A 25,449-nucleotide genomic window follows, 5' to 3' on the forward strand; every position below is an offset into this window, starting at 1 on the left:
GCTGAGTTCAGAAAGTAAACAGAGTTCCAGACTGCAGCATGCTGTCTGCGGGACGGGGACTGCAGCCGGGGCAAACCCATGGGGGCACCCGCACGAACCCCTGGACCAGCACCTTTATCTCTGGGAAGGAGGGATGGTTACTCTTCATCTCTCTCTTCATCTTCATCTCCTTACCCCAAGTGAGAGCCTGGCCCCATGGTAAGACATTGGCAAAGACTTTACGTTTACTGCTCTCCTTTTTTCTCCCTCAACCTATCTCACATCCTCTTGGGTTAAGTTCTTTGTTCTCAAAAAGCCGGCTTCAGCACTCTCTCCATCCCCTCTTCTATCCTTTAAGAACACAACAACACGCAGCAAGGCTTGTAAAAGAAGTCCCACTGAGAGGCAGTGATGTAAAAACTAGCCTTTTTGTTTTTTTTGCAGAAGCAGCAAAGAAAAACAACACTGACAAGTATGTGCAATCTTTGTATTTACAACATGTTTATGAAATACAGAGTGAGGGACTGTCCTCTGTGAGTTTGTTTATAGTCCCATTAAAAAAAGGTCTCTGTGATCGTCATGCTCCTTTCTACTCATTACAGTTGTTGCTTTGTGTGAAATTAAAGTGAGATTGTTTTGATACTCTTAAATACAAAAAAAGCCCAAAAAAACAGTTGGATGTTGTCACACATTCTTGAGGTAAAATGGGGCAGTTGGAGTCCTCATAGGTCTGTTGATTCTTTGCACTCAATCCCATTTGTGCGAAAGTGTTGAGGGTGAGTTCTCTCAGAGATCAAGATCGACTCTGCCTGTTTACCCTTGGTGACTGCTTGAACTGCCACAGGAGGACATGAGTCATGTTTGAGTCAATCACGCTGACTGTGATAATGTGTACACCATACACCATCTCCAAGACTCCTGACCAAACATCTGCCCCTCTGTCTGATTCCTTTTTGCAGGGTTACCACAGAGTAAAATAATACCTTCGATCAGTAATGTTGATGAATGTGGCAAAGGGCTGGGCAGAGTACAGCTGTGCTAAACTCCACTGATTAAGAGAGTTTTGGCAGATATACCTACTTATGATGTTATTAGTTGAGTCACAGCATGACTTGTTTCGTAATCGTGGATAATCAGCTGATGATAGTTGTTTTCTATTGAGCCACTTAAAATAACTCCCTTTCTGAAAAGCATAGCAGAGGTGTATACAAGCAAATCCTAACTTCATGGAAATATCTGTTTTTGAGTGTGCCTGTGTTTATACTCCATTTATGCGTGCAAGCCTAGTGAGGCTTGTTTGATATGTGCTTGTACCTGTTCAGGATCCCGCACCTACATGAATTCTGAGATGTCCTGATCTTCTGACACACTCTCAACATGGTCTGTTTCAACTTAAGTCCACAGGGAGGTTGTCAGGGCTTCTGAGTAGTGGGCAGTAGGAAACCAACATAAAGACCAACATTAAAGCAATGACATTAGAGTGGAGAAAGTGAAATCTTGGCACAGAGTTTAGTTACAGGAAGAAAAACATGGCCACTGATTGAGCATTTGGAAAAATAGTTTGTGAGACATCAGAGTCAAGAGTTCATTCCAAGTTTAGGGGCTAAATCCTGAAAACATATGTGCACATCTCAGAATCATGTTTGACCTACATATTGGTATGTGTACATTAAATATTACCAAAGTGGATAGTAGAGTGACAGGATATTTCATTGAGTTGGTGGTTTCCTAGCGGAGGAAAGTTTATTTAAAGCTATCTACAGGATGGGCACTGGGATCAGCGCTTGGGATCGGGCCACATTCAGATATACAATGCCCACAGAGCTCCCCCTGGGAATTTCCCTCTTCCATGATAGCTAAATTACTCCGACCTCAAAATACCAGACAGCTGCTGTGGGCAGTAGGCAAAAGGAATTATATACTAGCACATACATGCACACACGTGCACACACTGCTGCTGTAAAACAACTATTTTTCCAGGATACATCAACTCGAAATAAGGACCATTTTGTCAGTGGGAAACTATTTATTCAGTATTGGAAATACTATGATTTGTCATTCTCTTCAACTTTTTTGAAATTAAATTTGTCTGAATTACGAGACGCCACTAAGGGCAAGTGAGGAAATATGTTTTTTGTAATTTTGGGCGAAGGTTAAATCAATAGTTGGACATTTCAGAGTTAGATGAGAAGATTGATTGAATCTTCTTGCCTAACCCTCATCAAAAAAACGAATAAGCGTATTTCCCAAAATGTTGAAATATTCCTTTAAGGGATAACTCAGTCAATCCTGCACAGCAGAGACACACCATGTCTGATAGAGGTGACAGAGCCACAGCACTGTGTAGTGTTCCTGATAAATATGTTGAACTCATCTGAAAGTTCTCACTGGGCTCCACTATGCATTGTACGTGGCCGCTTGGCAAGACAGGACAATATTCAAGCTGATAAGATACAGTGTCTGAGCAGTCAGCAAGAAAAAACAAACTAGAAAATAACTGGTTTAAATGTCACAGATAGCCATGAATTCTAAGGAATCCTAAGGCAGCGCTTGGTTGTGAATGTGAGCTGGGTCAGAGGTGGATGCTGATGTGAAATCACAACAAAGACAAAAACCGATGCTGACTTTCGGTGTTTATTTTTAGCTGAGTTCAGAGCAAGTTGCTTCCAGAAAAGGATGGCACAGTGTTGGAGCTGATGCAGGCTTATGAGTCATTTGCAAGGTCAAATTCAGCGCCGGCAGCACATCTCAAATGCAGTGTATTCATTTATCAATAGTGCTGCTTTTCTGGGGCTTGTGGAACAGTTGTGTGTATCTGTGAGCTTTATATTTGCACAGATTACATCTTGAAGGTAAGGAAAAGGATACAAAACTGAACAATAATGTGAACGTTTTATAGTTGGTCCTTGGCAGAAGTCAGAGTTTGCTGTGGCTCCCCCGCAGGTTAGTGAGCGAGCATGGCGGTAAGTTCAGACGCAAGGTTACAGGATGTGACCTTCCGTGACCACTTCTCTGCCCCTGGTGATAATGATGTCAGTCTCTGGATCCACATCAATGGTGGACAGCTGAGACATGCCAGCTAACAACCTGGGCCTGTAGAGCTTCTGATAGGGTGGAAGCCCTTTGTGACACACGGAGGTCTCCACCAAGCTACAAGGCTGTTAGGATTCCTATGTGATCCCTTTTTTTTTTTTTTATATCTGTGGCTTCTTGAAACGCTTGTTGAGCCGTACATTCAGGAACTCAACATCTGGAATGGAAAAAGCAGATACCACTTACATAAGACCAGAAAAGCCAGACAAGCCACACGAAACTCTGCACGCTTAGCTATGAAAGTGAGGGGGGGAAAAAATAAAATGTTTGTGATCTGCCGTTAAATTGTGTTTATATGGCTTAGGGCCAGTCTGTCCTCTCTCTCTCTCTCTCTCTCTCTCTCTCACACACACACACACACGCACACACAATACTAGTTATGTGTGCACTGTGGAAATATGTAGACACCATCGCACACACCAAAAACAACAACAAAGCATGAGACAGGTTGGATGGAAAAGGTGCTATAAAGCCAAGGAGCACAATAGAGAAGCAAACTTTGTTATCAGATGAATGTCTTCCATCTCTGACAACTGTCAACACTCCTAGTTTGTGATTAAGTACAAGCCAGGGGCACAGAGCACAACCACAGTCTTGGCTTAAATTACAGGTTTAGGGAACAGAACGTAATCATGATGATAATGCTGTGAAATTTTTATGGTGGTGCCATTTTTTTTTCATATTCAAATAAGTTTTTGTAGTGTCTGCACTTGCATATAATATTTAAATACAACATTGTGCATGTACTGTGCTAATGCTTCCACAAACGCCCACTCACTTGTCGGCTTGCCCCTCTACACGTGCACTTCCCCACCCGTTCAGACCGTCTTAAACTGCTGTAAAATCCCACTTGAAATTGTTACTGTCCCGTCTGTATTCACCTGCAGGTGTTGACCTGGAAGCCCCACAGATGTGTTTTGTAAAAGGCGGTAAGCTTATCGCTGAAATGAATAAATGCAAATTGATGGGGTGCAAGCCAAAGTACAGTCGTGTAAAAATGATTGTCCGTGTTTTAAAATCAGTTAACTTTGAGGAGCAGGGAAATCAGTCCAGAACAATAAGGATGCATTCCTGCATGCGCTTAGCATTGGAGAAGAAACCTGGGAGTCACACACAGAAGAACATAACAGCCTTATCAGCACAGCTGGACGTCAGCAAACTGAAACTGTACACAGCGTTTAAAGAATTAAAACTCTCTTGCCTGTGTTTATTTACCTCAAGGAGGAGAATAGACTAAAAAAAGATTTTGGCAATCGGGAAACTAATCCTATCACAAATGCATGTACTTTCATGTTCCTGACTGACTGTCATCCCACAAAAGAGGATTTTCCAGCCCTTGTTATTCTAATCTAAATCACCTTCTTGTAGGACTGTACTGAGGGCATCTACAACCACAGGATGTCACTTCTCTGTCGAAGGACAAGACACGCAGTAGTGATCCATGTAATGACAATACCAGACCAGCTCATAAAGTCTTTTGACCCTTTCATGTTTATGTCTTATAAATCAGGTTTCACAGTCTCTCTGGCCAGTATCCTTTACAGACCTCAGGGAGGAAGCATAAAAGCTGTCCCATAAGGAGGAGAGATGGTGTCAGCACCTCTCGACCCCCATGCGGCGGGCATCACACCTTTTAAACACTGTTTTCATCCTGTACTGAACAGTCATTGCAGGGTAACGAATGACAACAGCTTACAGGCTGATGAGTAAGCCTGGCCAGGACCACAGTCAACAATGGCCTCAGTCCATCCAGAATCTCCTGTTTGACAATCCCCAGTGTCCGACTTCAGTAATTTGGATCACATTGCAATCATAACTAAAGTCCTAGTTGTTTGAAATATAGTTGCTTCCAGCTGCATTTTAAGTTATGTGAGTGAAAGTAGACCAGAGTTGTTTTGGATTCATGGTGTGCAGACAAAGTCTACTGTAATCAAACAAATAGCAGCTCTAATATTTCATCGGTAATGTAGGTGCCAGGTTTTGACAGGGAAGACTTTAGTGAAATACTGTATATTGAGAAAAATAACAGTTTTATGTAGGAATGTGGCTAAACTTGGGTTTTTACTTGCTTTGGAGGAAAAAGGTTCCTGTGCCGTTGTTTATATTTACTTGTACTTGACTCACACTATTGTGCACAATCCAACTTTTTGCACTGTGCCTTCTTCTTGTCTCAATAGACATCTCTCTAAACACACAGACCATTCCCATGCCATGGATTTTCGTGGTTCACACACATGGTCAAAATGACTCCGCAAAAATGACAATCTGGATAGAAACCATCTCTTTTTTTTTCTCTCACGGAGTCAGACCAAGCTAAACAAAAGAAGACAATGCAATGACATCAGCTTTGATTAAAAAACAAAGCTGAGAGCTTCTAAGTAACCATCACTTTTATCCCCAGGAATCCATTACTGGTAGTTAGTGTGACACGGGTGATTGTGTAAGCGACTGGTGCATATGGGCCCCGTGCTCCACAAACTTTGAGTGACATTGAATCATTCCTGAGATCTACCATGACACAGAGAGTGCAGACTGAACCCCGTTGGTGTCACAGTCTTGCTGTACATGGTTTAAGGATAATACACAAATGAAGCTGAGCCCATGTTATCAAAACAATACATGACCCTAGGAAGAGACAGGAATCATGAAACAGCCTGCAACAGCTTTATGAAGCACAAACTCTGTCCTTAAAAAACCTGTATTCAAGTTGACCCAGTGGCATTGCACAACCTGATTTCTGTTTGATTTATGTCAGTGTGTATGTCATACCTCACTGTGTGTTTTAGGAGAAGTAGCTGAGGAGAAGGCCAGATTGTGGCTGGTCTGAGGTAAAATTTACGATATTAATGTGGAAGAGCAGCAGGGATGACTCACTGAATTTTAAGGCATCCACGCCTCTTCTCTCTAGTTGACGGTCTGCAAACAACCACCAAGAGATTAATCACTTGTGCTTGTTGCTTGTGTGCCAGTGCATTTGAGTGGGTCTGTGTCTTAAAATCTTGGCTTCACAAAATTCGTAAAAACAATAAATAAACAATACATTATCGTCTGCAACTACAGCTTTACAAATAAAACCCCCATGCAAGTGTGTCTGTGTTTTTCAGTGGGGACTACCAGTGGGAATGAATGGTGGGAGTCTAGGGTTGAGGGCAGAGAAGTTATTATGATCGCAAGGCTGGAAGGAGTGTACGTACAAACTGCTGCAATGACATGGTGCCAAGTTTAAAGTTCAGCTTTTGTTAGTTCTCTGTCCACATCTGCCACAAGAGAATTTCCACTTGTCTGCTTCAGCTTTTAAATTCACTGTTACATAATCATAAACACACAGACTCAAAGGTCCATGAATCACTGGCTTCCGATCCAATTAAACATTTTATTTATTGCGCAGAAACGTAACAAACAAGAAGTTCAGTGTTTACACTTGGGTACATAAAGGACTTTCTGATTATTGATTTGATTCTTTTTTCTGTGACACTGACTCTACAATTGCGGCATGTTGTCTGTTGTAATATGGTATGAGAACATAAAGAGGAGGTTAACTACTGAGTGACTTGCGGTCCTCTAAAGAGGAACTCGCAACCATATGGCAGTGGAAATAACCAGAGAGCTCGCTGAAGAGCAGCAGCTTGGATAAACACTGCATTCACCAGAATCCTTCCACTGCTGCTCAGGCTTCCGCTGACCATAAGCCATGTCTGCTCACACTTTCCCACAAGGCCAAATATTACATCTGATACATTTTCTCCACATTTCACTCATCTTCCTCCCTATTTCTGTCCACATGAAATAATGGTTACATAAACAAATGTTTCCCGCCTGCTTGTTTGATTGATATTGCTGAGTGTCTGACCCTAATGTATCGTCCTCTTTAGATTACAGGTACTTGTACAACCACTGCCCGGGCCCAGAATGGAACGTTATGTGCAGGGGCTGCTGCGAGTATGATGTGATCCACTGTAAATGCCCACTCCAGGGGACTCCGGTGGGCTATGCTGTGCCCTGCTGTCGCAACGCCATCAATGAGTGTGACCCCTGTATCATCCATCCAGGTAGAAAATTTGTGAATATGGATATAAGTAGTCCCATTTAATGAGATCTTCCAAAATTCCTTGCCTTCGTCGAAATAAAAAGTTGTTAGAATTGACCATTGTCTTTATTATTGACAATGGTCAATGGTGTTTAAGAAAAGATTTGTTGATTCCGCCTATGAGAATTTGGTTTATATTGAATCGCCATATAGTTTGTGCAAGACTAAGTGCTGCCTATTAGCCGCACAGCTGTTTGCATTGTAGCATGACAAACAGTGTGACAGAAAGACTTAGAATAACTTTTGTATTTGTGTCTGATCTAATTTGTTTCCAAGCCAACTTCATATTGGCTCCCTCTTTTGACTTACTGGCAAACTTCTCTTGAATTGGCAGAGTGCGGGAGTGTATGATCACACTTGAAACTTTGATTTGTGAATGAAATGGTTGTAAATCAGTGTGTTTTTACTCTGAGAGATGAGCACATTGTTGTCGGTGTAAAGCATGTATGTAAAGTACGTGAGAATACAATCACCTGGAGATGTCTGCACACGTGCTGCAGCTCACACATCCAAACTCTTGTTTCCTACATGCCATTTGCCTATAGAAGTACATCATGTTTTCTTCAAAGCTTGAATGTACTCATGATTTCCTTTATGGGAAAAAAAAAAACAGCTGTTCAAAATTAAATGGATACCTGTACATCACGTTTTACTGTCAAATGCTAAAAAATGTACTCCAACCTCGGTGGACGAACATAAATTCCCATGTGTGTATCCTCAGCCCATTTGTTGTTAAAATTCGTACCTGTACTCAGTTTGGATGTTGCTTTTCAACTCCCCATGGACAGAGCAGCCACTTGAGTAAAAATCCGTCCTTCCAGGAAACCATTTCAGGGGCCTATCCTCCACGTTACTATTTCAGGAGGCTTGTAGTAAAAGATGAGCTTAATGAGTTTACCAGAGCTAATGTAAAGGAAATGTATGTTAATTTAAAGTGTTCCCAACGCTGACAAACAATAACATCTCTTTTGAAAGATTTCATGTGAATTATTCTGGCCTGTCGGTCTCACTCCTGCTTTTCTTTAATTTTTAGTCTGGCTTTATTTCTTTCAGGTTGCAGTATATTTGAGAACTGTAAGCGCTGCAACAATGGGACATGGGGCCCCAGGGATGACTTCTTCATTAGTGGCAAATACTGCGCTGAGTGTCGGCCTGGCTGGTCTGGTGGAGATTGCATGAGTAAGTCTCTTTGTTCTCCTAATTAAAGATCCTTCATGGCTCCATTGTAAATATTTTTTTTCTATAAGCGAAATGAATACTGTGAACTATATGTTCTTTCCTTCCCTAATGATTTATCTTCTATGCCAACTTGGAGGGCTGCCATATGGCCAGGAGGATTTCCATAACGAATGAATGACAAGTCATTTAATATTCAGTAATCCCATTTAACAATTTAATATCTAACGTTTGGACACCGACTATAGTTTTCTTAATATGCAAATATTCTGCCAAGGGGCACAAGAAGCATATATTTAATTAAAAGCAGAAACCTGGAAGGGCTGCTGAAAGTCTTTGTTGCCCCTGTGCATTTTATCTTTATGTTTCTTTATGTTGTTAAGCACAATATAGGCCTTTAAAGTGCCTATGGAAACTCAAATGTAATTATTTTTGGCTTGAATGGTAACCAAAGCAGCTGAATGTAGACCCTCAGAATAATAATTAAGCTGTAATTAAGAACCTCTAAAAATTAAATAGCACCTAATTTCTACACTGCTTTCCAAACTGGAATTCCTGTATGTTTCAGAGTGTGGGGGAGTGATCCATAAACGACAGGGTCACTTGGTGCTGGAAAGTTACCCCAACAATGCTCGGTGTGAGTGGACCATACAGGTTGACCATCCCTTTACCATAGAACTCAGGTAAAATCATAAACATTCTGCTTATATTGTTGTTTTTGGACCTCATTTCTAAAATTTGTCCAAATTTTGGAAGTAATATCTTTTAGGTAACATTTGCAGCATAATTGTTAATATTCATTTGACTGTACTCAGGCATAGCGTTGCTCTGAGCTAAATTTTAACTTTAGTGTGCTGATATCTTGCCAGTGACAATGCATTCAAACACATAGTTTAGCATGTTAGCATGCTACTATTAGCACTGAACACAAATTACAGCTGAGGCTGATGGGAATACCATTCGTTTTCAGGTAACTCATCATAAAACAAAGTATTGGACAAATTAACATTTTGACTTGGTGATGCAACTAGAAGAAGGGTCGGGGGATCACCAACATTATTAGGATTCAGTCTCTGGGGACAATGAATATCTGTGCAAAATTATATGGCGATCCATCCAGAATTTTGAATCTAGATCTAAGTGGTGGACCGACTGAGAGAAAGACAAACTGGCATCTGACTCAAATTGGCATAAAAAGTCAACAGCCAAGTATCCCAGTTATTCTTGACTTTGATGTCAATGGTTTTCATTTGAACTCCTTTCTACTTAAGAATCTTTTTCAAACCATGGAGAAATACTTTATGTTATATACCAGCCAACAAGAGAACAAACAATAGTTAATGTGGATATAATGGCCATAGTTTACAGATAAGTGTGTGTCTGGAAACTGCAGAATATAGCAAACGGTTGTGTTAATAAAGTCCAAGTCACCACAGTTTAATTTGGCATTAAATGTTCAATTTTTAGGATCTTCATTGTCCATCTGTAATAGTTATTAATGGCTGGCCCGCTTAAGTCAAATTTCCCCTCGCTTCAGATATTTCTGCAAGATGTATGTTGGGGATGATGGCAAGTCTACAGCAGTTTTTGGAAACCACAAAACTTTTTTTTTTCAGGAACGTTATTACTTTTCAGTCCCGTAATAGCTTCCTATTTCTGTCATTTTCTCCATTACACATACAGCATTTGTGCAGGGTTTTAACACATCAAAAGCTCCATACGGTGAGTTTCAGGCTGAGCATGCAGTGTATACGGTAACGGTGCATGCATAAAAGACATTTAGGGATTCCAAGCATTTTTGCCTTCTATGTATAAAGCTTTGCATTAAACTAAACAACCATAAATTGTGACATACATAGAGCGGATTGCAAGGCCAAATCCATTCAGTGAGGACAAATGTCAATGCAGTCATAACTAATATATAAAGTGTCATATTTCTTTATCCTTAGTTTGTGACATAAATCCAACAAAACTCTTAAACGAAATAGCACTGCTGTGCTCAGAGATAGACTAATGGAAAGTTATACATGTGTGCCTGAGCAATTGGGGAATTACTGGTTGGGTTTTCTTGTATTTGTCTGTCTTTAACTACGGTGGCTCGCAGTACAATCTCAGCACAGGCAATATATTTACCGAATTACTGGCATTAATTGTTTGGAGCTGCTGCAGGCTAACATTTAGCATTATCGTAATTAAGATAAGATGAACTTTATTAATCCCGCAGGAGGAAATGTGCGTTGTTACAGCAGCAGCAGGATATAAATCTCACTAGGCTAAGCTTCCCTGAACCAAGGGGTCTGTGATAAAGGATAAAATTAGAGGATTTGGGAGCATGCCATTGACTTGTATAAAGTTCATCGGTCCTTCATGTCTCTTTCCAATGTTAGGCCAAGGAGATTACATCTGAAATTGCCGAGAAGGGGAAAGGAGACCCCTTTGTGTTTTTCCTAAAACAGTTGGGAGTCATCTCAATGTCACCCTCTCACTGCAACCAAAAGTGTGTGAAAGTGTGAAAGTGTGTGTAAATTTCTTCTAACACATTGCCTAAAAATTTCGTACAAGTAATAACCAGTCGTACTACTTGTTTTGGAAATATTGTTGCGCATTCAATATATGTATTCAGGATTAATGGATATATTTTATAGACGTTTAACGGAAGCAGATCTGACATAATGAGAAGCCATGCTTTGACTGGGACGAGTGATGCTGTTTATCAGCAGTACTTCTTGTCAATTAAATAAATGTAATGGCAGTCATATGTGCAGTTCAGCTGTTTAAAGGGCACATAATGAGTCTTAATGATAATTGATCTATTAAATATAGGGGTGAGAAAATTCTTAAGAAATTCCTAAAGCTTTCCAAAGCCACGAACCCAACGATAGCCATGTATTTGTGGTTTCTTGATGTTCCAATTCTTTTATTTTTGCTGACAAGTGTGCGTTATCTCATCTTTATCTCAGTCTTTTCTCTTCATTAATGTTGGGGGCAGAGTCGGTGGGTATAATATTAATGTGGTTTTACTTGCCTATACCTGTTTTAGCCATGATCCCAGGTGACTAATTTTCTTCTTTACTGCAGCAAACAACTTAGCTTCCAAAAATCTTTGCTGCAAAACAAAAAAGCAGAAATCTACATCTTTAACTGCTGTGGTACCTGGTAAAAATGAAACACATTTCAAGCAACATTGAGAACAGAATGGCATGTAACAGTGGGCAAATCACCTTCAGCAGCTGCTAGTGCATTCAGTAGCTGACGTTCATGTTCATTACTCGTTTGCTGGCTGAAACTTTTAAAGCGTCAGTACCGTGAAGCCAGCTGGTGTGGCAATGCCAGGGAACACAGGTGTTCCCATAATCCGGGAAAACAAGAAAATAGCAGGAACACACCAGAACCTTTTACGCAAAAGGTTCACCATCACATTTATAAAATGTGTCAAAGCGAAAATAATTAAAAGTAAAAATAATTTCCAATGTTGAATAGTTTAGTTTTGTGGCATTTTTTCCATGCTTTTTTCATACTCATCTTCATACAAACAGGTTTATGATGCTGAGTCTGGAGTTTCACCATTCTTGTCGTTATGACTACGTGGAGGTCCGAGATGGTGACAGCATCAACTCACGTGTTATCGGTCGGTTTTGTGGGAACAACAGACCTGCCCCAGTTCAGAGCTCTGGCAACAGTTTGCACATACTCTTTGTGTCTGATGGTTACAAGAATTTTGATGGATTCTTTGCCACTTTTCAGGAGAGCTCAGGTAGGTCGATTAACAACAACAACAAAAACAAATAGTACTACTACTTTTAATAATATCTTTTCTTTACTTCTACACTTGTGAGGACCCTTGGTGTTGTTATTCATTTCCTATCCCAAATCCTAACCCCTTTCCCTAACCACAGCCCTAGAGAATTTTTAATCTAAAACCTAAAAACTATCATCAATTCCAAAACAGCAAGGGGGGGCACTGGAGTGTTTCATTGCTTTATAAACAACAAAGAAGTTTCCACACTTCTTTCTTTACACTGGTCAGAGTCCAGTGTATAATAAAAAGCTTTGATATGGCATTGACTGACACCTACAAAATTTGAGCAAAAGCCTAATAATGGACCACTGAGAAAGTGAGGTCTGACCAAAATGCCCTCACTTTCCAGATATGTCCTCATTCTCAAGGTTTAAAACTCTAACCAGCGGCAAAGCCAGATCTAGTAAATATAAACAAAGGCTTTCTGTGTAGATGTGTCCACACACTTTAAGAAATGGAAAGCGAAGGTGACATTTAAATGGCACCAGCTTGACTATGAATCCCTAAATGTAGCTGGGTGTGAACACTCATTCCTTTCTGGCATACAGATTGTGTCATTCTACTGCTAATATATACAAGATTTCTTGCTTTTTGATACCTAATGCCATACGCTTGTATGTTTATAGCTTGCAGCTCCTCTCCTTGCCTGCATGATGGGACTTGTATCCTGGACAGTTCTTACACTTACCACTGTGCCTGTCTGGCTGGCTACACAGGCAAGAAGTGTGAAAATGGTGAGTCTCTAACATAACTGAGTCCCTACAGTATGATCATTCTTGAAAAATGTTGACATTTTATATTTTGGAAAAAAATAGAAGTGGGGAAAGAAAAAAATGACCTGCAGATTCTAACCACACGGGAGAATAAACCAGTCTTTGCGGCACATTGTGGGCATGACTGGAATTTTCCATCTCATGAGGCATCTGAAAGACATGCGTCTTACTGCAATGACATTTACGAAATCCTAGAATTATCTAAGTAATGTTCATCTGAAATCGGACACACGTAGTTACAACAAACTTACTGAGAACTGACTTCTTCCTGAAAACCTATTTTTTTACTGTTGTTGCTACCCCGAGGCTGTTGTTGATTCACTGTCACATGGGAGATGTCTGTGGTTTGGACTGGGTTCAGGCCAGCTGCCTTTCCCCATCTGTGATCAGTCCCATCTACGGTTTTGGCCAGTCAGCTTTTTGTAGAAATATGAAATAAATTTCAACGGATGGGTTGCAAATCCAGATTACCACCTAACAAATAAGTTTGCACGAAATTCAGCAGCATTAAACCAACTAATGTATGAACTCATACTGCTGTGGAAAGGTAGATAAGCTCAGTGGCAAAGAAATTGACTCAAGAAAGACATGAAAGGGGAAAATGCTCCAACAAAATATTTGGAGCTTTAAGGATGAGGAGAAAAAAAATACTGTAATTCTGAGATTGGCAACCATTTTGGTTTCTGAAGATACCCACTGTATATGTCATGTGGGGTACTGCTCCCTTAGAGTGTGGCTAGAGCCATTTTGGCCTACAAGTTTGTTTATTTAAGGGTGTCTGGACCGTAACTTTTGTTTATGTTCCCAATACACCTCCCTTAAAATCCTGCAAAAACAGACCTCCTGAACCCCACTCACTTTTTTCTTGTGGTGTCATTTTCAGAGCTAAATTTGAGTCTATGAAACTACTGGTGAAACAATTCTACTTCTATAACATGGGCCAGCTTTTCCATTGGAGGAGACACCTGTAAAAAAATCCAGGAGTTTCATTCCACACAGTGTGCATTCATCTGTATTCCATCTGTATGAGCAATCCTCAGCTGTTAATTTTAATGGAAGAGAGCTGGAATAACGCTAATGTCTCGCATTTTATAGAGGAAATGTATTCTACTTTCCTGCCCCGGAGTCAGTTGGAGAATTTTAAGTATGAACCGGACATCAGCCGTATTTTATGTCACAATAATCAACCTGTCATCTGCCGTAAGCCTGAGCTAAAACTCATTCTGCATGGAAGAATCTGACACGTCATCGCGGAAACTCAAGATAGGAAATAAATGATCTTTTCTTTTCTCTATCTGGCACAGTTTAATCTAGTCTTGAGTTTTGGAGCGCAAGATAGTTTCAAGGGCATTTATGAAAGGAATGATGATTTACTTACAGTATGTGTTGTTATGCCCACTATGTTAGCATTCCCCCCTAATAACTCCTGGACACAATCGGACATGGAAGATGACTCCTATACCAAAACACAAGAATGCCCACAGCATCTCAGGGTGCAACACCTTTTTTTTTTACTAAAAAAATATTCAAAGGAGGTCAGCTACAGTTAAACTTTCCACTTTTGGTTGGCCAACTGCATTCTCCATCCCCTAAGGGACTGATGGTTGGAAATGCCAAAAGGCACAAACGCCCAGACTATAGGGAGGGTTCCTTGTTTCGGAGCTATAAAACCACAGACAGTGCATTTCAATGATCTGACCCAATTTAAAGTCAACAACACAGAAAACCGCCTGAGGGATCATCTTACAGAGAGTGCTGTAATGGTATGATAACGGTAGTGTTAACATGTGTGTGTGTGAGTTTTTGTGAACTCAGTTGTGGGTGGTGCAGGCCTCTACCACAACACATTTGTGTGCACATTTGCAGTTTGCCTTTAACATAGAAATAGATAGTTCATTCACACAGCAACAGCACATCACAAAACACTAAAGGAATTACACAATAATTCTCCCATTTTTGACATGGATAGTTTTGTTTTGCAGTGGATTGTCATATAACAGAGCTGCACACAGTACTCCACAACTACACAACCAATCTTTACTACTCCACTTCATGAAATCAACTTTTACAACACTGGAAAATTGAACAGTTTGACTAAAGCTCTTTTATTGCATCTATTTCTTCCTCATTTACAAGCTGTGTGTTAAAGTCTTGCTGTGAACTGTTCACACTTTACCACAATGGGTGAAATTATTCATTAATAAGCCTGTGCGGTAGGAGGCCAAGCTTTCGAAGCCCTGGACATTTTTAAATTAAGAGTGATGAGTTTTAGAGCTGACACTTTGGTTTGTGGGCAACCTGTCTGAACAGCAAATACCAGAGGGCAATGAACTCACTGAAGGCCTTTTTGTGTGGTCTTTTACAGCAGGGAGGTGCAATAAACTGATTTTAAAGGAATGCTAGCAATTCCTCCTAAATCCTCAGAGCATTCTAATCTTTTAATTTAGTTAGGAAAAAGGAAAATAGGACAACATGTGTTCATAAATAAACTGTGCATGCCTGTCTTTCCACTCAGTGGTGGGGTGCCGCAGGCCTCCAGTTCCCACCCATGGATCCACAGAGGGTCTGTTTCACCACTCAGGGGCACGCATCACTTTCCGTTGTGACCCTGGGTTTGAGATACAGGGGTTTCGTACTGCCATCTGCCTGAGTGATGGCACCTGGAGTGCACCTGCCCCAGAGTGTGGTAAGACGATCATGTGGAATGTTTTTTTCTACAAAATAGTTAAATTTTAGGATCTGGGAAAGTCATAAATGTGTCATTTGCTTGTCTTTGGACGCCATACATACTGCCCGAGAGATGGTGAAGATTGTGGAAAAGGTCTGATTGTCGGCTTCTAAAAGCCTTATTTTATTTTCTTTGTCCAGTGCCAGTGGAGAAAGTCTGTGCTCTACCACCCAAGCCAACACATGGGGACCACTTCTTGATTTATGGACCCAATGATGTCCTGATTGCGCTACAGTACCTGTGCCACCAGCCCTATGAACTCAGTGGGACCTCCCAGAGAACCTGCCTCCCTAACAACACCTGGAGTGGGATTCCTCCCGTTTGCACCAAAGGTCAGACTCTGGAATCTCTGTTATTCCAGATAAAATGGACAAGTCATTGCAAATAGTTTATTTTGCTTTTGTTTTTATAAGGATACTAGTTTTTAATGGATCAAAGAAAGTGAGTCAGTGAATAGAGACATTCAGCATGACGAGCCAACTTTGAACAAAATGATTTGCAATCAGCAGCTACCTGACAATGCAGAAGTTATCTTTTTTATGTTCTTTGCCCACAGTGAATAACACTCTCACTGAAGCAGAAAAGGACATGGATAAGGCAAAAGAGACAGAAAAGGGCAAAGAAACAGACATATACAGCGATAAAGATATAAACAAAACTGAGGAGAGGGATCAAGAGAAGACAACTGGAGAAAAAGAAAGCATTGAAGGGAAAGATATAAACACTGGGCACGAGAATACAACAGCAGTCAACAAAGAAGATAAATATACTGGGACCATTTCGAAGAAACCTGTGGCTGAGAATAGGACTGAGGGGGAGCTAGAGGAGAGACGTACTGGGTCAGAGAAACCCACTGGAGGCGTAAAAGATAAAGTGGATAAAGAACAAGATAACAGCCTGAACACAGTTGAAAAGAAAGAACCAGAGGTAGCAAAGCCAACTGAGAAAAAAGAAGGCAGCCCAGACATAAACCAGGGCACAACAAAGACAGATATCACAGAAATAGTTGTGATAAAAGAGAAAGGACAAGAAGAGAAGGAAAGAAAAGAGGAGCAGGTGAATGGAAAAAGAGATCCGGAGAAAGTGGGCCCTAATGATACCAAGCTGAGGACGGTCATATCTGAGGGTGATAACACAGTGGAGATATTTGAACTGGAAATGACAAAGAACAACACAGTTACATATGATACAAAGGACACAGAGAGAGTAAATAATACCATAGTTTCCCCAGAGCCTGGGAGGAAAATCATTCCCACTATAGTCAACATTACACAGTACACCCTATACAGGGCAGGAGGAGAGGAAATTGGGAAACCAAAGGAAAAACCAACAATTAAAGAGGATAAGACAGAGAAGGATCATGCTGAGAAAACAAAGGAGGAACTGGATAGGGAGAAGGAGGAGAAAGAAAAAGAAGAGGAGAAAGAAGTCAACCAAAGCTTCACTGGTAAGAGACTTATTTAGAAAAACACTCATTAAAATGTAGAGTACCCCACCTTTTCACTGGCCTTCACCTCACCTACTGCCCGTTCTCTTCCTGCAGAGAAAAGCTGCCCACCTCCCCCTCATATTTACCATGGCTACCACCAGGTGGTGCCAGGGTTGGAGCCGGAAACAGTGGAGTTCTTCTGCAACCACTCGTATGCTCTCAGTGGTGATGCCCGACGTACCTGCCAACCAGATGGTACCTGGAGTGGCAAACAACCCCTCTGTGTCAGAGGTACTGTCTTCTGTTTTGTCACTGATTCTTTAATTTGCTTAATTACTAATGATGATATCAGTTGGCTGTTGAGAGACTTTTGAAAGGTATCCATTGCAGTTGGCATGTACAGTATATACAGCGTTTTTTTTCTGATTGTATCTGCATTGATAAATAGGTACCACATTCTAATAAGGTATACTTTCTAAAGGGTTTATAAGTACTAACATACTGCAGACTCAATGTTTTATTAGAAAATGATCATTTAATAAAGGATCATGGGTTTCTTACATTGTAATAGGCCATCAAACTTTTAGTTATTGCAGCAGGCAAGTAAAAAGTTCTAAAATGCTAAGTAAATGCTAAATGCTAACGCTAATACTAGTGAGTAAAGTATTCTTGCAGTACAATAATCTGACAAGTCTGGAGCTGTAAAAGTTAATTAGTTCTTATTGGATTTTGGTTTGTCTGATCTGCAACTCTTTGCCAAATGGTAAGTGGTTGAACTGTCTGTTTGCTCAGCTTCCCTGACGAATTAAAGAGCTATGGGTAAGAGACAAAGCAAGTTATGCTGTACAGCAGCCAAAGGTTTTTTTTCAGCCTGGCAACGCGTGTGTGTTCACAGATGTGTGTTTATTTGCAGCATGCCGGGAGCCCAAAGTGTCAGATCTGGTTAAACAAAGAGTTCTGGCACCTCAGACACCGACCAGGTATGTTTACCAATGCATCAGGTTATATAATAATGCTTGACATCCGTAAGTACTGTATAGTCTACTGCTTAGTAATATTCCAATTAATGACTGAAGAATTACTGTCACGTAATTGTTCATTTCTCTGCACTCACATTCAAAAGCAATTTACTCAACCTAAGAGGAATGTGTACTGTACACACCCTTGGCCTCTCCTTTTCCCTTCAGAAAGACACCTGTGCACAAGCTCTACTCCTCCGTGCTGGGCCGACGCCTCCAGTCCGACGGCCCCACTAAAGGCCCTCCAGTGCTTCCCCAGTTGCCCCAGGGCTTCCACCACCTTTACACACATATAGAGTATGAGTGTGCTTCTCTGTTCTACTACCACTCAGGCAGTCCTCGCCGCACTTGCTTGAAGACAGGGAAGTGGAGTGGGCGTCATGTCTCCTGTTCACCAGGTGAGGGCAGCAGAGGACTAATAGTTGAGTGACCTTTGGAAATAACAGCCACACCCACACGGAACACACACACTGACACAAATTTTAATCTAGTGATTTACATACACATATCTGCAGTGATATGTGGTATCAAAATTATGTCCAGTATGGGCACATACAGTTGCACTTTCTAAAAATATACTCACTGCCTGTAATTGCTGACGTTGAGCAAAAGCTTGTCAGCCTCTTTACCCATCTCTTAGAAATTCTTGCCAGCCAGAGAGCTGCAGGCCTTTCATTACTACTCAGGGAAAAGTTCCCCCAAGCTACTACGTATAATTTCCATTAGCTGACATGAACAGCAGAGCTGCGAGATAGAAAAGAGTTTAAAGAATCAGCATTTGTGATAAAAGGAGGCTTCCTCCAGGCTGTAATCAAATGTGCAATTTACAACAGCCACGTCTCCTCTTTATCATTAGCAACAGCAACATCTTTTGTCAAAACAGCTGGTTTGGAGAATACCAAAAGTTTCAAAACAGGTGATGATAAAATACTCACATTTCCATGACCCAGCATTTCCGTCACTGATTCCTATGTGAAGGCTCTTGTTTACACTGACTGGACCAGCCACTTTAGTATTTGTAGCAATCACAAAATGGACTGCTCGTCATGGACAGCCTGCTTTAATCACAGCGTGGAAAAGGTGTCGGGTCTGTGGGCAACTTTAATAAAGGAGTTCTGCACACATCTCTATCAATGTCAACAAGGAGTCACCGCATTCTAGCTGATCACGGTATTGTGGGAGAAAGTAGCAAAGCAGCTTGGAAGTCTCTAAACTTCAGCTTAAATCTCTCCGTTTGTACATCAGCTGATGATGAAGGGGATAAGACGTTTGAATCTTTCAATTTATGTGTATACATATTATCTAATATGTACATTCAATATGTACATTTTATGAACATTTTGTAGAATGAACAAATATCCATCTGTGATTTTATTAAAAAATAGATTCAATGCACTAAGGCTTCTTTCACGAATTAGGGGCCCTCACATTTCACAAGATTGCGTGGCAAGATTGGATGTTTTATATGTTGCTCTATTTATGCCACTGCTTTGCATTTTGGCAAACAATCTTCAAAATAGCAAGCTTGTGTGCAAGTTTTAAATAAAAGCTCAACAATTCAAAGAAAGTCCCACAGCAGTAAATGTTGACACACTCTCATTTCAAGTCTAAATTTTTGCTGTCTTCCTGCCCTCCCCTTGATCATGGTCTTCTACTCATCCTGCCACCTCCTCCTCCTGGCAGTGTGTGGGAAGCATCCAACCTTTGACCCAGAGAGGCCGGCAGAGGCTCACTGGCCCTGGCTGGCAGCCATCTACCGCCGCTCCACCAATGGCATAGAGACCAAGGTGACCAAGGCAGACAGCCTGGCAGGGTCCCTGAAGAGGGATGGCGGAGCAGAAACTGGCAACCACAACGAGGCTTCTGACTGGCAGCTGGTGTGCAGTGGGGCTCTGGTTAACCAAAGGAGTTTGGTGGTTGCAGCTCACTGTGTGACAGACCTGGGGAAGGTGTATCCTCTGGATGCAGCCAAGATCAAGGTGGTGGTGGGGAAGCATTATCGTGATGACCACAGGGAAAGTAAAGGTCTCCAACACCTGAGGGTAAGCTATGAGAGATCTCCCCTACATTTTTTAAAAAAAATCTTAATTTAGTGATTAAGGCAGTTTATTACATACAAATCCAAACTACACAACCAACATTTTACAACATGTTACATTTGTAATACAAGGTGAGCAGCAGCTAAACCACACTGAATATTTCCTGGTTCAACAATTAGTTTTTCCCCATCTCTTCGGCTTTTTTTCCCATATTTCTTTTTACCAAACTTGCACAGTAAGTCCATGTCTATCTCTTTTAGGTTGCCTCCATTGTAATTCATCCAAACTATGACCCCAATATTCTCGACTCTGACATAGCCGTGATCAGGTTATTGGACAAAGCAAGGATTGGGGAGAAGATCCTGCCCCTCTGCTTCTCAGAAAGCCAGGGAGAAGAGTTGACCTCTGGACAAGGGCTTGTGACAGGCTGGTCTCCACTGCCCGATTCAAGTTTAGGCGCTGATGAGAAGGCGAGAGTTGGGCTTGTTCACCTTGCCGATGTAGTCCCATGCGAGCAGCAATACGCTCATAACGGCATGCCGGTCAGTGTCACAGACAATATGCTTTGTGCCAGCCAGAAGCCTGACTATGGACCCTCTAACATATGTCCGTCTGACACCGGGGGAATCCTTGTCCTCCCTACAATCTCTGACAACCAAGCCAGCAACAGCCAGAAGCCCTCTCTCAGTTTTACACAGGTGCAAGGGGGGAGCAAAGGACCGTGGAGGCTCCTGGGACTAGTGAGCTTTGGTTATGACAAAGGGGAGTGTGATCCTGACCTCTACACAGTCTACACACGTGTATCCAACTTCAAAGACTGGATAGAGAGCAATATGAAATAAATATCCTACTGTCTGACTCACTATGTTCCCTCTATGCTTCTAAAATATTTAAATGCCTTTATATTTTACTGTCCTCTTCCTTATGTTTTTTTGCTTTCAGTCTATTTGTCCTGTCTAATCTTTTTGTTTTTGTTTTTTTTGGTTTCATACACAAGGGCATTTTCTTTCTAGGTGCAGAAGCAACACTGGACAACACAGTGCTCTAACTGAAGGGGGTGCTAACACATTAGATGTGCTTGACATCAACCTCTTATCAGGAGACCTCGGCGTTCAGGTCCCTCAACTGGAGGTTACAGACTTGTAAATGACTAGAAAACCATTTCAGGCCTCAGGCTAATGAAGGTTTGTATTGTACTCATTGTTATGTATATATGTTGTAATGTACTGAATTATTCTATAAATTCACACGACTCAAGGGATGTACATATTGTATTGAAAGACAGAAAAATGGTGACTTTTTAATTAAAGGAAATCTGGGTGTGGTAAAGCTGGTCAGAGTTTGATTATTTTTCATCATAGTGTAAAAGCTATGTCTGTATGTATGCATATACAAAATACATTGTACTGACAAAGTACAGATCACACTGAGATGATGTGAAAAGAAACACCTTGTATTTGCTCCATGAAGCACACAGCGCTGTGAAGCAAATGAATCCAGGTCAGAGCAGTGCCGTTTTCACAACCATAAACGGAGCACATTATTCACAGATCAATTCTCTCTTCTGTGCTCAAATTAAATCAATTACTTCCATTTTGAACCTCCTCCATTATTCAGAAGTGAGTTTGCATAAATAGAGGCACTGCAGCTTAAATAGACTTCGAAAAGGGGGAAATAAAAAGTAGATTATTTCTCTACATTTGGGAGCATTGATTGAAAAGCTGGGCTCTGGTTGTTGGTTCATCTGTTCCTAATTTCAAAATAATGACTAAAATTTACAAGCTACTTTACATGAGTAAAATAAGGATAAAATACTTCCTTTCTTCAAATAGTAATAATGAGACTTTTAAATTCATGCAATTAGAAGCACGAAAACAAGATGAAATAAAACACAATACAATAAAACAAAAGGAAACAGGATTAAATACACAAACTCAGACAAGCCATACAGTATTAGAGCTGGAGAAATAAAAACTAGGGGCAGTGATTCAAAAAAGTTACTGAGTCTGCAAACCTCAGGCAGGGAGTTTCAAAGCTGAGGTGACTTGGTTGCAGAAGCCTGGTCATTTAAGCCTTGAATTAGGATTTAGGAACAGTAGGAGGAACCTTGCATAAGGATCTGTTCTCCGGCTCATAGGCTACAAGAAAATCAGCAATAAAGCTCATGAAGACCTTTAAATTTTATCAGTAAAATCTTAAAGCACAACAATAACATATTATCACGTCTTGTGTGCTAGAAAACAAATAATGCATCCAGGAGACATAGAGAAGCATTAGCGTTCATTTGGATTCATACCTCTGATGGGTTGATTTGGGTCAATTTTGTTTCCATGTCATTTATATTGTAGAATGGAGATAGGGTTGAACAGAAAAAAGGACCAAATAAAGTGTGTAAGGAAAAGAAAAGGAAGGACGTAATTGTTCAGAAATCTACGATGGATTGGATAATAAAAACAGCTGTTTTCTAAAAGCAGTACAAATTTTTGGGGCTTTATCTTGGTGCAGTTAGGGGGGTGTCACTAGATATCCAGTGGCGCACTGCAATTTTATGTCATGATTCACAGTTTTGCATTCTGCTGCCCGATTCACTTCAATCAATATAAAATTATTGTATTTCATGAAACAAGACATATATTTAAAAAAAAAAAAAAACACCATCAAAGCATGTTGGTGTTAAAAGCTTTTAAAGTCACCACAGTTAGTAATGTTCACTGCAGCCATACATTCCCCACTACCATAAGCGTAAGTAAACAGGGGTTGCGCTTAAACGCAAACTAAAGCTTTCAGCTACTGACCCACATCTGAAAACCTACAATGATCTGTGTCAATATCAGTTCATCCTCAGAGTTAACTCAGTTTATGTAACCTGATGTCTTTCTTCAGGTAAAAACTACATCTAAATCAGACTCTTTTCCTTTTTTGAAAAGACGTGCCAAGTAAGGGATCACATAACACATGTCGTGGCCCTGTATCACCGTAAATATTCCAATCAATTTTATTCATTACTTTAAAGCATGACTTGGACTGGGCCCAGAAATATACTGTTTAATACATTTTGTGCCTGAGGATAGCCTGAGGCCACAAATCTTGAATACAGGGGAGAGTTTTTATGATTCAAATTTTAGGATGGGGTTTTGTCAAATTTTATTTGTTTTTATTTTACTGTCCCCTATTAATTGTTACTAATTTCTTCTAAGGCCTATTTTACTGCTATATTTTTACTTAAAGTTTTTTATACTAGTTTTTTGTACTTTTTAAGATCTGTTTCAAAAAGTAACTTAGAATATAGTTATTCTTCTTATTATTAAAAAAATATCCAGCCTCTTATAATAATTGGTATTAATAATATAAGGTCATAATTGGAATGCAACTGCTACAGTGGCCTTTTTTTGCACTCCACGGAAACAACATCTATCAAAGACTTTCTGTCTTTCCTTCACCCATTTACTATGGTTCAACAACAACTTAGTATAGTCCCATGTCTCCCAGAGGAGGGTCTTGTCCACTTGGGCTGGGAGACTGTCCTGTTCACAGGCCCTGGTTGGCTCCCAGGGCATAGTCAATAGAGACATGGGCAGCACTTAACGCAAACCTGACTGGCCTGGGAACAGAGCTGTAACCCTGAGCAAAGTACCTGGATAATGATGAGAAAATGCTACCATGAGAACTCCATTGTTAATGTTGGAGAGGCAGAGGGGCAGAATACTTATCACCAGACATACACAAAATGTTTAGGTTTCAGTTCAGTTTCCCAGTTAGGTCGATGGGCCCTGTGCTTTGTCGTCAGGGTGAGGAGAAAAGCCCTTTGATCTAGAATAACTTGGCACCAAGGATCCGCACACAGCTCCGCTGTTAGTATTTTGGTCTAACATAACAATGTGGGACTGCTAATGTGACGTCCTTAAGCATTTACATTTGAAGGATACGTCTGGTGTTATTCTACATTTTTTCTTGTTCTTATTACTACCGAAGATGTAAGTGTTTAAAAATGAATCACACATTTTACAAGGCAAAGTTGGGCGCTGTAGTGTTTACGAAATGTTACTCAAGTGGGAGTAAGTAGTGCATTTTTTGGGGGGGGAACTATTTTCACCTGCGGATTGATACATATTTGTTGCTCTAATCAATATTTACGGTAGTAGTAGCACGTTTTATCTGGGATTGGCTCAAAATAAACTGCAGGGCTCATATTCATTGTAGTGAAGTAACTTTTAACCCAATACAATGATGTGTCTCATTTATTTGTTTTTAATGGATGTCTAGGGCATAGATAAATAGGCTATTTCATATCAAGCTTTGGCTACACAAGCAATACCTGTTGGAAGGATCAATTGTTGTTGGTTTTAGTCTTTTGATGGGATTTGCTGACAGTAAGAAAATTACATATTATCAATGGATTTATTCTTCAAGCAGTAATGTCTTTACTGCCCTGTGATATTGTCCCCATTTTTTTTTAGCAATCGTGTCTTTAGCAACTCATGATGCTACCCCCACAACCATACCTATTGAAGCGCTTTCAGCCTTGTAATACATACAGTATGAACCTAAACAGAGGAAGGTAATATTCAGTCCTTACCTGCCTGATATGACCAAATAAAATCGAAGAATGCCATTTATTACACCAGTACACAGCCCTGAATAAATATACAAAACACTCATGTTTCAACACACAAAGCAATTCTGCTGTATACTGTAGATGCAAAGCCCCAGCTGTGTTTTCATCCATACGCAGGCATGTGACAGAATTGCACAGCCAAAAGTGAAAATATGATTTATCATAGCTGTGATTGTTTGACTCTGAAAGCAGCTGCAGAAAGCCTGCATGAAAATCTGGCTGCTACCGAACTGAGAGGGTGTGTGAAAGAGAGAGATAGGGAACCGGAGAAAGTCAAAACATAATGTCAAAAAGATAGTAAGATAGAGAGGGAATGAATGAAAGAGATAACAGGAAATATGTAGTATGAGTATGTGCGTGCAGGTGTGGTTCCTTTGTCTGGGTGGCCAATAACGTTCTCTTGATTTAGCTTTTCCTGTAAACATGTGTAGCATTCACCATCACTGAAACCAAGCTTCCAAATATACAAGGTTTAGCACACAGTTCAATACTTGCATTAACCTCCTCCCCCAAGGAAACCTTCCTGCCTCCCTGGGGTATTTCTGAAGACTTGCCAGCTTTATTAACCTCGAACATCCTTGTAATACTTTTCTGATTGCTCCTGTGAGGCCATCACCACTGGCCCGAGCCCTTTACGGTTAATCTACCCTTTGTATTGGGGCAGGTGCAAATGGTAGCTGTATATTGCGGTTTCTTCCTGAAACAGCTTATT

At 40.6% G+C, this 25,449-nt stretch overlaps 1 protein-coding gene across 2 annotated transcripts; it reads left to right on the forward strand.

Moving 5' to 3' along the window:
- Positions 1-11: 11 nt before the first annotated feature.
- On the forward strand, positions 12-21,440 carry pamr1 (peptidase domain containing associated with muscle regeneration 1). 2 transcript variants are annotated; one of them, XM_040133972.1, is made up of 15 exons: positions 98-198; positions 424-451; positions 6,945-7,121; positions 8,213-8,338; positions 8,904-9,018; positions 11,872-12,089; positions 12,761-12,868; positions 15,423-15,593; positions 15,776-15,967; positions 16,192-17,082; positions 17,179-17,355; positions 17,978-18,044; positions 18,252-18,481; positions 19,767-20,125; positions 20,383-21,440. In XM_040133972.1, the coding sequence occupies exons 1-15, from the start codon at positions 196-198 to the stop codon at positions 20,962-20,964; spliced, it is 3,444 nt and encodes a 1,147-aa protein (XP_039989906.1). In that variant the 5' UTR covers positions 98-195; the 3' UTR covers positions 20,965-21,440. The 2 variants fall into 2 exon arrangements, with proteins under 2 accessions (XP_039989905.1, XP_039989906.1); XM_040133971.1 differs by lacking the exon at positions 424-451 and having other exon boundaries at positions 12-198.
- The last annotated feature ends 4,009 nt before the right edge of the window (positions 21,441-25,449 follow it).

Source organism: Xiphias gladius, chromosome 8 (genome assembly GCF_016859285.1).
Source record: "Xiphias gladius isolate SHS-SW01 ecotype Sanya breed wild chromosome 8, ASM1685928v1, whole genome shotgun sequence".
Classification (NCBI taxonomy): Eukaryota; Metazoa; Chordata; class Actinopteri; order Istiophoriformes; family Xiphiidae; genus Xiphias; species Xiphias gladius.

Excerpts from the sequence above, each read along its gene's own strand:
- pamr1 (XM_040133971.1), top strand. The coding sequence starts at position 39 with ATGCTGTCTGCGGGACGGGGACTGCAGCCGGGGCAAACCCATGGGGGC. Across the intron at positions 15,968-16,191 it reads TCCTCCCGTTTGCACCAAAG|TGAATAACACTCTCACTGAA; the intron begins GTCAGACTCTGG and ends CTTTGCCCACAG. Across the intron at positions 18,045-18,251 it reads GCACCTCAGACACCGACCAG|AAAGACACCTGTGCACAAGC; the intron begins GTATGTTTACCA and ends TTTTCCCTTCAG.